This window comes from Zea mays, chromosome 5, assembly GCF_902167145.1.
Source record: "Zea mays cultivar B73 chromosome 5, Zm-B73-REFERENCE-NAM-5.0, whole genome shotgun sequence".
In the NCBI taxonomy this organism is placed as follows: Eukaryota; Viridiplantae; Streptophyta; class Magnoliopsida; order Poales; family Poaceae; genus Zea; species Zea mays.
Window position 1 is genome coordinate 26,235,228 of NC_050100.1, and position 14,354 is coordinate 26,249,581.

Here is a 14,354-nt window from a genome sequence, read left to right on the forward strand (position 1 = left end):
CTCTCTTCTCTGTTCCACGCGCCCGCCGTCTCCCTCGCAAAACCGCCGCCGCCGTGATAGCAGGCGCCGCCGCCCCGGCCATCCGCCTCCGCCCCCGCTCGCCCGGACCACGCGGGCCCCTGCTCACCCGTTCCACGCTGGCCCCCGCCTGCCTCTCTCTACGCCGGCCACCGCGCGCCGTCAACGCCGCGCCAGCCACCGCCATTCAACGGCGCTCGACGCCACCCCGCCGCCCCTGGTCCTTGACGCCGCCCCGCGGCCCCTGCTCGCCCCGCCGTTGCCGTGAGTCCAAAGTGTTTTTGGTCCAAGGAAATTTGATTGAGCCAAACTATGATTGTTTTGACTGATGAATTATTATTTGATCCTTGAAATGGTAGCTTTTGACTATGATTTATGGTTCTTCCAATTTAGAGTTATTCTTGTGGTGCATAAATATAGTGCTATACTCTGTATATATATGAACTCTCTTTAGAGTTATTCTTGTGGTGCATAAATATAGTGCTATACTCCATATATATATATAGTGCTATACTCTGTATATATATACACAAAGAGATAAACAAAGAGAAAGTATAATTGCTTGTCATTGCTACAAATCGTGGAGGGAAAAAGAAATGCTTCTAATTTATATCACAACTCTCTTTTTGTTATAGCTACAAGTTGTCTTGGCATGGGGGGCATACCAATATCATGTAGGCCGATCAAGTTCATTATCTTGAATACACCAAAGTGCAACTTTGCATACACTTATAGCCTCTTCCAAGTTGAACTCACCATGTAGTTGTGGATCTACCAAGTTATTCGCATCTCCATCATGAAGCATTGTGATGGCTTGCAATGGGAAATAAGAAATGTGACAACTGCTAGTAGTGTATACTTTAGGTGAATTTCTTCTTACTGTGTGCATGTCAGCCATCGTGCTGTTAGTTTTATTTGCAGGTTTTAAAAACCTCAACGTACAGGGGAGGTGCTGTCGATTTTTTTTGTATTAACAGACTTGTGTTTCTTTTTTACAGAGAAGATACTTGTCTTCCTAGCCGCTGCGGGTCTGCCTGCACCGCGTCGCGTCACCACTGCACCGACCCGCCACAGCCCCACTAGCCTGACTCCACCGCCACCCTAGGTATAACCTCTATTTCCGCATCATGGTCGTAGATCACGTAACCCAGTTAGGCGTCTCCCGTTCGAAAGAGATACGGTGTAGATATGCAGATCTTTACATATCTACAAATGTATCAGTTTCGAATTGTCCACGTTTTTTGGACAGCCCGCGGTTGCGTAGATGGTGTTAGTTTCATGCTCTACTCCGGTCCAAGATAGAGTTTCGGCATCACCTCCCTGTTGTTCTTCGGACAGTACACTCTCCCTGCCAGGACGTGTATCCGGAGAACAGCGGGAAGGTGCTGCCGAAATTCTATCTCGGATCGGAGTAGAGCATGGAACGGTGTTTGCTGATGCAAGGTCCCTCCCACCATCAAGGCAGCCGCAGCCTGGGCAAATACGCGGAAGCATGGGTACACGCTCTTTTTTATTTAGGTATATAACTTTCGATTAGACATGATTTCTAACCATCTCGTTGGTTTTCTCGCAGTCGGCGTCACATGGTGGCCAGCCTTGCTCCATCTTCTCGGCATATGCTATGGCCCACAAGGGGAAGGCGTCGTCCGACGTCACCTACAACCCGGATGACGGGCCCGAGGCGTACACCAACCCCGCCGTCCACAGCCGCCTCAGTGAGTACACCGCCATGGCCAAGGAGGTCCATGGGCCAGATTACGATCCGAGGATCGAGGACATCGACGGAGATGTCCTCATGAGGGTCGGAGGAGGCAAGAGGCATGGGCGGTACTGGATTGCCGACGGGGCAATCGACTCGTCCTCCACTCCCACTCTATCTCAGGTGCGAGCAAGGAGCACGAGCGCGAGCCCAGCCATACGACCTCGGCACGACAGCTCACAGCATCGTATCCAGCAACTCCAGGTTATTCCTTATCTATTCATCGTTCATTGATTATTATATATCTTCTCTTTGCATTATCGTAACATTAGGGCAAAATATAACAGACTCAGCTAGATGATGAGAGAAGGCAACGTGAGGAGCTGGAGAAGAGGATGGTGGAGATGTTCGCGTACATGCAGAGCCTTGGCGCCGCACAGGGTCATGCTCCACCACCTCCGTTCTTCCCTGCAGCTGACCCTGCTGAGTTCACTACTCCTGTGAGTATCAAAATTTTAGTACTACATGATATATATTCATATGTTCTCACACATGTAATCTCTTCTCTGTGCAGGGTCAATCGGCGGCGTCGAACAACCCTCACACTTCGTCCAGCCCTTCGCCGAACCAGTCCAGCCGCTGTGATACCCCAATTTTCTGAAAAGATGTTAAACTTATTTTTCTCTTTTCTTTGATGTTCTGTGGCATTGGGGTTTAGAGTTTCAGGAGGCATTCCTCAGAAAACAGTAGATCTTTTGGCATTTTTTCCGCTGGGGTTGGGAGCTCAAAGGGGAGAGCGAGTTTGGGCCATTGATCTCGATCCGGTGGATGGGAGCCCCCCCTCTCCTCCCCAACCCTAGCCACCCCCTCTCCTTCTCCCCAATTGGGTTGCAGCCGCCCCCTCCCTCTCTTGCTCTCCTCCCCATTAGCAGCCGCCCCCTACCCTCTCCATGGCTCCCTCCTCTGTCTAGATTCCCCCCACGCAGCAAGGATCGAGAAGAGGAGGAGCACGTTGAATTAAAGAGGAAGAGAGGATCAAGGAGATATTCTTCCCCATCTCTTCTTGAAGATTTTCTTGGGGAAAACCCTAGGTATGGATGAAATCCTTGTTCCTCCCTGTAATTATGTGCTTTTGGAGGTTGTGGATCATGGGGATTAAAGGATTAGAGGTTGGATTAGATGTAGGGTTAGGTTTTGATCTCGAATTTAGTTTTCTGCGGAATGGCAGATTCGACAGTTTCTGTTCATGCCAGTTTTCTGTAGTCTTAGTGGCCTCAAAAAAATGAAAAGTTTATATGAGTCGTAGATAATTTGTAGATATTTCCGTGGCCGCGAAGAACACCTCAATCGGACAGATCAGAAAGTTATTGCAGTTTTATTATAGTAGTTTTTCTGTCTCATAATTCTATGCAGAATCTGTTCTCTTAAGATTTAGGCAATTTTATCAACAGAATTCAACTTTGGGTTTGTAAGAAAAGTTGTAGATAATTTCATAAGCTTTTCAGATTGTTAAAAATTGCATTCATATGAATTATGAAACTCCACTTATGTTTGTTTTACTGTGGCTGTTTCTGTTTGCCTGACCAAAATGAGCGGGTCTGTTCACTGGTAGGTTTCATCAGGCAAATGGCCGAATTGGCTCTTCCAACTATGGAGACTTCTGTAGAGGAATAAAAGTTCTTACTGCCAGTAGAATTTCATGATTTTTGGTTGTGTGGTTTGTGAGATATTGAATTTTGAATTTAACTACGCTGCTGTCTGAAGCAGATTCAGTCAGTTATCTTGTCAGATGTTTTAGAACTTATAGATGGCAGAATTTAATTATCCATTGAATACCAAAGTTGTAGGGTATTTTGTGTAGATACTCCTAGATTATTTGTTTGATATCACCACTGTTATAATTTTAAAGATACAAAATTAACAAACAGCGCTGCTTCTGTATGGCATGTGGTTCAGGGTGGGAGGCTTACCACCAGGTCTTGGTTTCAAGTGTAGCAGCGATTTGTTGATTATTGGCAAATGTTTGTAAAATATTTATACTAAGTTTTATGCCCGCTAGCAGGTGGATACACTCCAGATCATGCCTTGTACATTTCTTCTTCTTCGTTGAAGGCAAGTGAATGTAGCGGTGGTTGCTTCCGTTCTGACCTGTTACTTCTATTGCCTACACTCTAATATTCAGAAGTATTGGATTCTTTCATAATTGGACTCTATGGTGATGCTTTACTTGCTTGCATTATACTGATGCTCAATCATATATTGATGATGATTATGATTCGAGTATGACTCATGAGATTAATTCACACCCTTGAAGGTAAATGAAGTATTATTTGAGGTTGGTATTGTATCTGAAGGTAAATGAAGTATTATTTGAGGTTTGTATTGTATCTGAAGGAAGTGAAGTTTATTGATAAATGCAACATGCCATATACATTGCAGACTCATTTGCATCTGAAGTTTTGTCGTGACCTATGGTCCGACCGTACCGGTACAATTTAGCATTGTACGTTGCCCGAGGAGGGGTACGATGCGGCTTCATACCCTTAGAGGTATGAAGGCAGAGGACATATGCATTGCATTCATATGCATTCATTGAAGTGATATTTGCAGATGATGTGGTTTTATACCCTCAGAGGTATAAAGACAAAGTACCTACACATTGCATTCCTATGCATACATTGAAGTGATATTTGCAGGTATTGTTGACGTAGGGAAGTGTTATAGAACCTATTGTGGTTGTTCGAGGAAATGAGATGGTATTTGTTGTATTGGGACTACTAAGTTCTATATCTACAAGTATTTATTATCTTAATTGTGATTCTTTTAAAATGTTGATTAATTCAATTTGTGGTTTAAATATCTCATCAAAACAATTCACTTGCCGAGATGTTTCATCTCACTCTTGCATTACTCAATGCAGGTGCTTGTTGCTCATCAAGGGAAGTGGGAAGTAGCAGCACATCTACCTCCACTCTCATAATAACGCTGCTTAGGCACAGTCATGATTTAATTAGAAGCTTCTTGTCAAAGGATGTTTGTTTCTAACTAGTTGTGTGCACTGGTTAATTTAGTTCATGCTGTTAGGGTTATCTTCCCATTGCTAGCAGATTATTAATGTCGATTATGTTTTCTTATCATGATATCTATTTATACTTTGTTGCTTCCCTGTTTATACAATTTTCAAAGGAGATGCTGTCGAAATTTTATATACGAATGTTAGAGGTGTAGTTTAGTAGCATTCTGGGGTGTTTGTGGATCCCGGGGTGTTACAGCCGCACGCCTCGTTGATGACATGTTTTGTGATGATCCAGACTTATATTTGTGAGTGTTGGTGATGTTAGTTATACTTGGTCTTGTGAGATACTTAGTGAGACTTATGTGCTGTGAAACCTGATTTATGTGGTGATATTTGTGATATATATGGTGTTGATGATAAATGTGTTGATTCTATGATGTGAATGATATATAATGTGATGTGAATGATATATATCTTTTGTTTGTTTGGATGGAATAGCAAAAACAAATAAAAAAGGAACTTCTTGGTCACTTTGCCGAGTGTAACACTCGGCAAAGGGTATCTTTGCCGAGTGCTATGACCATGGCACTCGGCAAAGAAGGCACACCTGGGAACCGGTAAAGCCTTCTTTGCCGAGTGTTGTGGTCAAGGCTCTCGGCAAAGAAGCTACCTTTGCCGAGTGCCGCCCAGCGCACTCGGCAAAGGTACTGGCAAAGGGGCCCACTGGAGCCTTCTTTGCCGAGAGCCCGTCCACTAGACACTCGGTAAAGAAGCCCTCTTTGCCGAGTGCCTACGAGAGCTCTCGACAAAGGGACTGGCGGAGGGTCCCACTGGAGCCGTCTTTGCCGAGAGCCATGATAGCAGACACTCGGTAAAATTGGCTTCTTTGCTGAGTGCCAATGAAGACACTCGGCAAAGGATCCGTCACCGTCACTTGGCGCCGTGACAGCGACTTTTCTTTGCCGAGTACTAAATGGCACTCGGCAAAGTCTTTGTCGAGTGTCCGATAAAAGGTACTCGGCAAAGAGGCAGTTGCTGATGTACAATTCGCCGAGCGTTCTTTGCCGAGTGTTACACTCGGCAAATTATTTGCCAAGTGTTTTCTAGGTTTTGCCGAGTGTCTTAGGCACTCGGCAAAGGAGCTATGTCCGGTAGTGCTAGCTCTAGCCCAATTCCACTAGTCTCCTCTTGCCTTCTTCATGCACTACGAGTGGGCAGGCATGGACAGGTGTTGTAAATCTTGATAGGTGTACATAGCTGCTCCATGAAAACTGTTTTTACTGATTTTTTTCTAATATATACGCTAGACAAAGTATACCTAAAATTTCCAATGTTCACCGTAAAGGCAAAGGCCTAGCCGGGTGTACATAGCTGCTCCATGAGAACTGTTTTTACTGATTTTTTTCTAATATATACGCTAGACAAAGTATACCTAAAATTTCCAATGTTCACCGTAAAGGCAAAGGCCTAGCCGGGTGTACATAGCTGCTCCATGAGAACTGTTTTTACTGATTTTTTTCTAATATATACGCTAGACAAAGTATACCTAAAATTTCCAATGTTCACCGTAAAGGCAAAGGCCTAGCCGGGTGTACATAGCTGCTCCATGAGAACTGTTTTTACTGATTTTTTTCTAATATATACGCTAGACAAAGTATACCTAAAATTCCCAATGTTCACCGTAAAGGCAAAGGCCTAGCCGCAACGATAGCCGCGCCTTTTTGTAGAACACAAATAATAATACTCCTGATAGTATACACTGAATAATTATATATGCAACAAATTATTTCGGGATGGACATGAACTTTTTGAGCGAAAGGAACAGTGGTCGTACTTTTAATTAGGAACGACGTCGACAAACACTACGTGATGGTTTATTTAGTAGCTATATATCCCCTCACGGCCAAGACTAGTAGCATATATCCCATGACACATGTTCATGCAAGGGAGAAGAACGCACACCTATATACGTACGCGTGTGTCTTCACGCAGCAGGTTGGCTACGTACGTATACTTGAGACAGCGTTCCACACGGCCGCGCCGGCTCAGACATCAGACCAGGTGACCTTGACCTCACCGAGGCTCTCCTTGATCCCCAGCGCCTTCCACACCGCGGGGGACCCGTCGACGACGTCGTTGGGGCAGGGCGGCTCGAAGTTGTGCTCCTCATCGCACCCGTTCACCGAGTCGCACTCGTCGACGACCCTGGCCAGCACGGAGCGCCCGTTGGTGGCGGTGACCCTGACCGTCTGGCCGCACCGGCGCGTGCCGTCGAGGCGCAGCCACCCGGAGGACAGCGCGACCACCGTCTCGCTGTCCTTGTGGTAGCGGTTGTCGCACTCCGACGGGCCGCCCCCGTCCTTGCCCTTCTCGAAGCTGTTCAGCGTGAGTGTCGCCGGCGTCCTGGCGGACACCGGGGGCGAGCACCGGAACTGCGGGTACTTGTGGCCCTCTTGGCAGCAGTCCGACCCGTGCAGCTTCTTGCAGTTCCCGGCCTTGCCGTGGAGGTGGCCGCTGAGTCGGCAGGTGCCCGAGCCCGAGCCCGAGCCCGGCTCCTCCGGCTTGTGGTGGTGGTGGTGGTGCTTATTGGTAGTGGCTTCGGAGACTTGGACGTGGAGGGACAACAGGACCTGCACGAGGGCAAGCAACACTAGCAGCTTCATGCAGCTTGCCATGCTTTTGCCTGCTGGCTGGCTGCTGCTTAGTTCTGGTTGCACTGGACTCTTGCTGCCGTGCCAGCTGTGCTGTGGTCTATGGGACCCGGCCGGGTGCTTTATTTATATATAGAGCTAGCGAGCTCGATCTGCCGTTCGTTTTGAACTGGACGGGTTAATTTAATTCCTTGGTTTTACATCCCCTGTGTTGTTTTACTTGGTTGGTTTTTACTGTAGTTTGCCATCGCCTACGTCCGCCCTGCGTGTCTTTGTCTTGTCTGAATGCCCGCGTGAATGAGATTCCAAGGTACGCAGAACATTGATCGCGAATCCAAGTACAAACAGTTGATCTCTTATCCGTGCAAGGCCTGTAGGAATCCAAGTTACAATTTGTCCCTTTCTTCGGCGACCCGTTTCCAGTTTTAGCCTGCGCCAGCTAGCTGTCCCAGGTTTCTCTTGGTTTTTAGCCGTGGAAAGTCTCTATGGCATTGTAGGGCGCACCAGTTAGTAAACCAAACCTCGCTATAAGGTTCAGCGTTTTGGAGTTTATCAGTGAGGACGAGAGGCAACGAGCAGGGGCTGCAAAAAATATTCGCGTGGCCTGGTCGGGGACATCAAGGTGTGCATGGTAGGTGCTGATACGCCAAAATATTTGACATGAAACTATGCAATATAAGCATAGCTGACTACTTAGACTGACCGCAGCGGCAGCCGCGCTCTCACCCCCTCCCCTAGCAGGGCAAGGGCAGCAGCACGCGGACGCCCGCAGCACGACCCTCTTCTCTCTACCTCCAGCCACACCCCTCCAGCTGTGGCGTGCGCGCAGCCGCCCTTACACTGTTCACGTGGGCCTACCTTTAATTATTAGTAGAAGAAAAAATAATAGTCGATGAAAAGTATGTATAGAAAATGATATTTTATGGTTGTAGTGGGGTATAGGGGGAGAATGTGGGGGAACCGCTGCGGGAGATGGAGAATTAGGGGATGGAATGTTGACAATGTGACGCAAAAAAGTGATATAGGGAGAGAATTTTAGAGAGAAGCACTGCGGATAGCCTTAAATCCGACTAGAAAAGGGGTCTCTAAAGCTAAGAGAGGATGTCCCTAACCACTACCAGGTTGGGTGTTCAAAGTCGACTAGACCGTCCTTCGAACTCGGGCAAGACCGGCTAGTCCGCCCTCCTTTAGACCTGATTTAGGCGACTTTTAAAGTCAGGTAGGTCAACTTTTACTAGATTTTAAACTACTTGGTTCTAAAACGGTTTTTAATGTGAGAAACATGGGGAACATATTTTATAGTTGTTTTTTACTGGGATAATCCATCATCTAAATATGTATAAGAGGATCACGATCGATTGAGTGATCCATCATCCCGTCAATCAAAAATGTATCTATTACCTCTTTTATTTTTTACCCTCTCCATCTTCTTGTATGTCATGTCTTATGGCAAGATTTAGCGACATTCTAGGTGGCCTAGCCCATACTAGGATAGCCTCTATGTGGTCCTCATCGACGGGTCTTCCTAAGAGGTGTTCGAGAGTCTAGTTGACATAGGATCAACGTTGGTTTAACCAGTCTCTAGATCAATTTTGTTGGTCCTATAGGTTCTTCGCTGCATTCAAGGTCTTGTGTCGACCACATACATGATAGCCTTTACTGATATGTGAACTTCGCTGCATTCAAGGTCTTGTGTCGACCACATACATGATAGCCCTTACTGATATGTGATCCAGATCTCTTCTGACATAAACACACTTTTTCATGACTACACTGGGGAAGAAGACTATCAAGTTCCAATCTACTAGTATATATTGGATAGTGACATATCTGAAGATGGAGATGATCACATTGACCCCTTAAATCCTAAGAACATCAACCACCCAACATCGCTGAAGAATTTATTTTTCGATGAGCTTCGTTAGAAGATTCAAACCAAACTTGATGCCAATCTAAATGCTTTCTTTGGAGAGTTGTACCAAAGATCGATGGAATAAAGTGTCTCAATTTCATGATCCTAACTTTGGTAATGGTGTTGCTTCTGCATCCACTACATCATAGGTAAAGGTTGATGAAGAGATAATTTATCCTTATCCAACCCATGCTAATTGTTCTAAGATGTTGTAAGATCATAAGGTTGATGAAGAGGTAATAATATTGCATCCTTTTTCTAGTATGATTATGGCACACTTTTATAAACTAGAGGGTAAAAACACTAATTATGTTGATCTATCAGTTGAATAATTTTCTTAATCAACCTCAATGATGAGGACATGCCCACCAAGCATATGATCAAGGCCCATTCAATGTTAGAGTCAAAGCTAAAGGGGAGTTGACGTATAATTTATTCGTGAGTTCGGTTCGGACTGCAGTAGTGGGCCTCACGAAAACGGACGACCCGACCACATACGGACTCAATTATTTTTATAGTTGGAAATCTAAAAATGCCTTATAATTATAATGAAAATCAAGGGATTTATGAAGCAACTAACAAAGCCAAATTGGCATCTTCAGCATTTGAAACCAATAAGGCTAATTTAGGTGGAGCTAACATGTCTTTATCAATGACTACTTTTGCTCCTATTTCGGATCAAAATTTATGAAGTAATTATAGAGCAACAGTGAATCGAGAATCCATCAGGTATAATACGATCCTTCCTAACCCATTGAAGTGACCTAGTAAAAATCTTATGCTTAATAACATACCTATAGTTCATGTTATCGAATTTATGAAACTATAAATTGATTTAAAATTGAGATGTCTAAATTTATTGAGAGTAAGTTAGACTTGATGATTAAACCTAGTGGGATGCGAAAACCATATTTTTATATGGGTTTAAAATAAAATAATGAATAAATAGAGTTAAAAAATAGGTTTTTTAAAAAGAAAGAAAAACATTATTGGGCTAGCCCACCTAGCTGGCCATCTTCTAACTCTGGCGAGGCGTAGGTAGGGGGCATAGCGAGCCAAACACGACCAAAGTGTGACATCTTGGCCCAATGCTAAATAGGATCGATAGAATACTCATACCAATAAGGTGTACCTTATTTTTCGAAAGCCTATCTCAAAAGAACCTATAGGTTAAGCATGCTTGGCTCATATAGGTTTTGGGATGGGTGACCAACCGAGAAGTTCAGAAATACTTTTATTGGTTTATGGGGATGATCTATGATTCTTGAGGGCTGTCAGTAGTAACTACCGCTGGTTTGTGAGTGGTTGGGGTGTTAGAGAGAGTAACTACACTGGTCCATGATTGCCACGAATGGCTTGGGTGTTATGACATCCAACCATCTATCACCTCACAATTTGCCTAAAAAGACCCCTATATGAGTTGCTCAATGTTAAGAAGCCACATATCTCATCTTTCTGTGTGTTTGGTTGTAAATGCTACATCTACAAGAAGCATCAACATATAAGGAAGTTACAAATATATTGTGATATTGGAGTTTTTTGGTTACTCATTCAAGTCCAAAGCATGTTGAGTATTCAACCATACCACTGTCTTGGTATAAGAAATTTATGATGTGGAGTTCAATGAATATAACGGCTCTTAAGGAGCACATGATAATCTTAACGATGTAGGTGATGAACAATTGAGGGAGGCAATGAAGATTATACTGGTTGGAGCCATCTTCATCAAGTGTGTCTCGAGACAATCATAATGACACGAGACAACCAAATGGAGATACTTATATCCCTTAAGACCAAATGGAGGCACAATCTCAAGATGTTAATGTTGCACAACCTCTTCTCCAAGCGGTTGATAGAAGAAGCACACTGCTACTTCAAGCACACATAAAGATCTCATCATTTGGAGTCCTGCAATGGGCGTAATGACACTCTCTCAGAAGCTTATATAATTTATTGAACATTATTCATTTATTTTTTGCATTAAGCCTACTAGCACAGATGAAACTCCCAAAGGATGTAGATTGGTTAAATGCTATGCATGAAAGTTGAACAACTTCACCCACAATTAATGTAAGTTCAACAAAAAATGTAATCACTAACCAAAAATAAAATATTGTTATAAATAAATAAATAGTCTATTTTATAATAAAAATTTCACAATCAAAATGTAGATAACAATATTTCTCATTGTTTTGTGTGCATTTACATGGATGCATAAATTATGAAATGGCTAGTGAGATTTGTATATAATGAGAGTAAATATAATAAGCAAACTAATCTAAAATTGAAACAATTATGAAACCTAGATCTAAAATTACTATCGTTCTTTCTTTCTCTCCTCAACCGCAACCATAAAATTCTCGACCTAATTTTGCCTCAAATTAAGAAGAATTCATGCAAAAAAGAGATATAAGAGGAATTGACTAACCTTTTTCGCGATTTACTTTAAAGAAATAAAGAGCAAGACTCCCCCTCATATTTTGTAATTTTTAGGACCTCCAAGTTCATAACTAGTGGATGTTGGTTTAGCTATACAATTCTGGTCGGAAAGGAAGAAGCAATATTTACAGCCGATTTTATATATGTCGATGATTAGTAGAGCTCTCATAACTCCACTCCCAGCGAGAATCACTCATGTCGTGCCAAACGATAAAAATCTAAACTGCTATATGGTGGGAGTGGAGTGAATCTAGTCTCTATTTTGTGGGAGCCAAAAAACCTGCTTCTCACCGCTCTCAACCTGTTCCCCACTCTCTAATCCCTTAGGAATCACTTCATAGCATATTTGTCAAACGGTTTTCGTCAAATAGATTCACTTCCGATAGAGAATCAATCGGAATCACTCTATTAGAGAATCAACTCTCGGGACTTGAGAATCATGAAACAGAGCTCTACCAAATGAGCCCTAAGTCAACCACTATTGTAAAACCAAGACATTAGAGGTTAACTTAAGTGAACATGGATGTAAATACACTATTTACATGAGTCAATAATAATAACAATTCTACTATTGGTTTACTTATTGAGTCACTAATATAAATGTGTTATTTACATGGACGATTTTACTGAGTAAACCGTTAGTGGATATCCATTTATTGTGGTGGTTTTCAGCTCGTGCCCATATATTTAATTTTGTAGCGTCCGCTCCTCATGAATCGACAGTAAAGAAAATCACTGGTACAAGAAAACAAACGTTTTTTTAAATGGGATTATTACTCTGCTTATAAGAAAGCATATAAAAGGTTCATACACCCTGACCACACACACTCTATTGGGGAAACCACTGTAACAGAGGAAGCAAGTCACACAGACCAACGAAGCAACTTGAAACGAGAAGGACTAGCCCCAGGCCCAAACAAAATTGTCGAGCCGACCAGACCCACTCAAACCACCAACAGGCTAACAAAGAGCGAACAAGCCATGAACACTCCGCTACAGCCGGACCAAATTCAAACCCAAAAAAGGAGACGGGGTATCTGACTACTCTCACATGCAACGAGCCTTCCAAAAGACCCCATAGACGCTCAGATCACCCCTTCAGAGGCATCTCCGACACCCATCATGGAATTATGCAACCACCTCTAACCTCTTCATGGAGTCCAGAGTCCTCTCCAACCTCCTCTGATCCTTTGGCTTTAGCAGCAATCTCTACCTCTGCATAGATAGAAGAAATAGAACCATACAGGATCATTTTTGTACTGTTAAGGAAATTCTTTTCTATCACCATTTTGTTTCTTTTGCACCATAAGGACCAAATCAATCCTGCAGTCAAGAACATGCGTAAAGAATGAGACATAAGAGGAATGGTATCCCCCAATCATAGAATAACTTCTCAACAGAGTTAGGAATGTGATTCAATCCAAAAATCTTATTCACATAGCCCCAAATGAATTTAGCCATGATACAATGAAAAACATACACTACCGGAAACGGGCGCTTTGCTGAGTGCCCGAAGCACTCGGCAAAGCACTAAAAACACTCGGCAAAGGCTTTGCCGAGTGTCGCACTCGGCAAAGAAGGCTCGGTAAACAGTGCATCGGCAAAGCCTTCTTTGCTGAGTACTTTTTCTCTGGCACTCGGCAAAGAGGTTTGCCGAGTGCCAGGGAGCACTCGGCAAAGAAAAGTGGCCGTTACGGCGACGAGGTGATGGAGACGGCTTCTTTGCCGAGTGTCAAGGATGACACTCGGCAAAGGAGTTAACTTTGCCGAGTGTCTGCCCAGTAGCACTCGGCAAAGATTCAACCTTTGCCGAGTGCCCCCTGGGACACTCGGCAAAGAGCCCGCCAGGGAGGGTCCCCATGCCAGGAACTTTGCCGAGTGCTCTGTGCGACACTTGGCAAAGCGTGCCTCTTTGCCGAGTGCCAGCGACATAACACTCGGCAAAGTCCCTAAACCGGTGCCTAGGTCTTTGCTCTTTGTCGAGTGTTATGACCCTGACACTCGGCAAAGCACCTCTTTGCCGAGTGTTACACTCGGCAAAGTGACCAGTATGTACCTTTTTTATTTGTTTTTTGTATTCCATCCACACAAACAAAAGATATCACATATATACATCACATATATCATCACAAACATAAATAGCCAACACAAACATAAAACCGTCACCACAAACATAAATATCCATCACAAACATAAGTGTTCAACACAAGTATCAAACACAAACATAAGTCTCAAACGTCTCAAGCTCTCACATAAGTATCAAACACAAACATAAGTATTATACACAAGTTTTGAAGTCTAAAACAATGAAAACACAACACTCATGGAGGTGGGCGGTTTGACCGGGGCTGCGTTGGGTTGAACCCTTCCGGAGGGTTATTGGATGCCGCCCCAGATTGGCCCTGCACAGAGAAGAGATTGCATGTGTTATACCAGATGCATTACAAACATCTAACTACAATTTTGATACTCAGAGGAGTGTGGAAGATAGCAGGGTCAACTGGAGGGAACAATGGAGGTGGCGGAGCGATGCCCTGTGCGGTGCCAAGGCTCTGCATGTACTGGAACATCTCCGCCATCCTCTGATGATCTGCCCGGCGCTCCGCCTCCCGCTCCGCC

The 14,354-nt window shown here is 43.9% G+C and overlaps 1 protein-coding gene across 1 annotated transcript; it reads right to left on the reverse strand.

The window, feature by feature from the left end:
* Positions 1 to 6,534: 6,534 nt before the first annotated feature.
* LOC103626139 (putative ripening-related protein 4) lies at positions 6,535 to 7,456 on the reverse strand. The gene has a single exon (XM_008646525.2). It carries the CDS (start codon positions 7,406 to 7,408, stop codon positions 6,779 to 6,781), a length of 630 nt encoding a protein of 209 aa, XP_008644747.1. The 5' UTR covers positions 7,409 to 7,456; the 3' UTR covers positions 6,535 to 6,778.
* Between the last annotated feature and the right edge of the window lie 6,898 nt (positions 7,457 to 14,354).

Coding starts and splice junctions, on each gene's coding strand:
- LOC103626139 (XM_008646525.2), bottom strand. CDS start 7,408: ATGGCAAGCTGCATGAAGCTGCTAGTGTTGCTTGCCCTCGTGCAGGTC.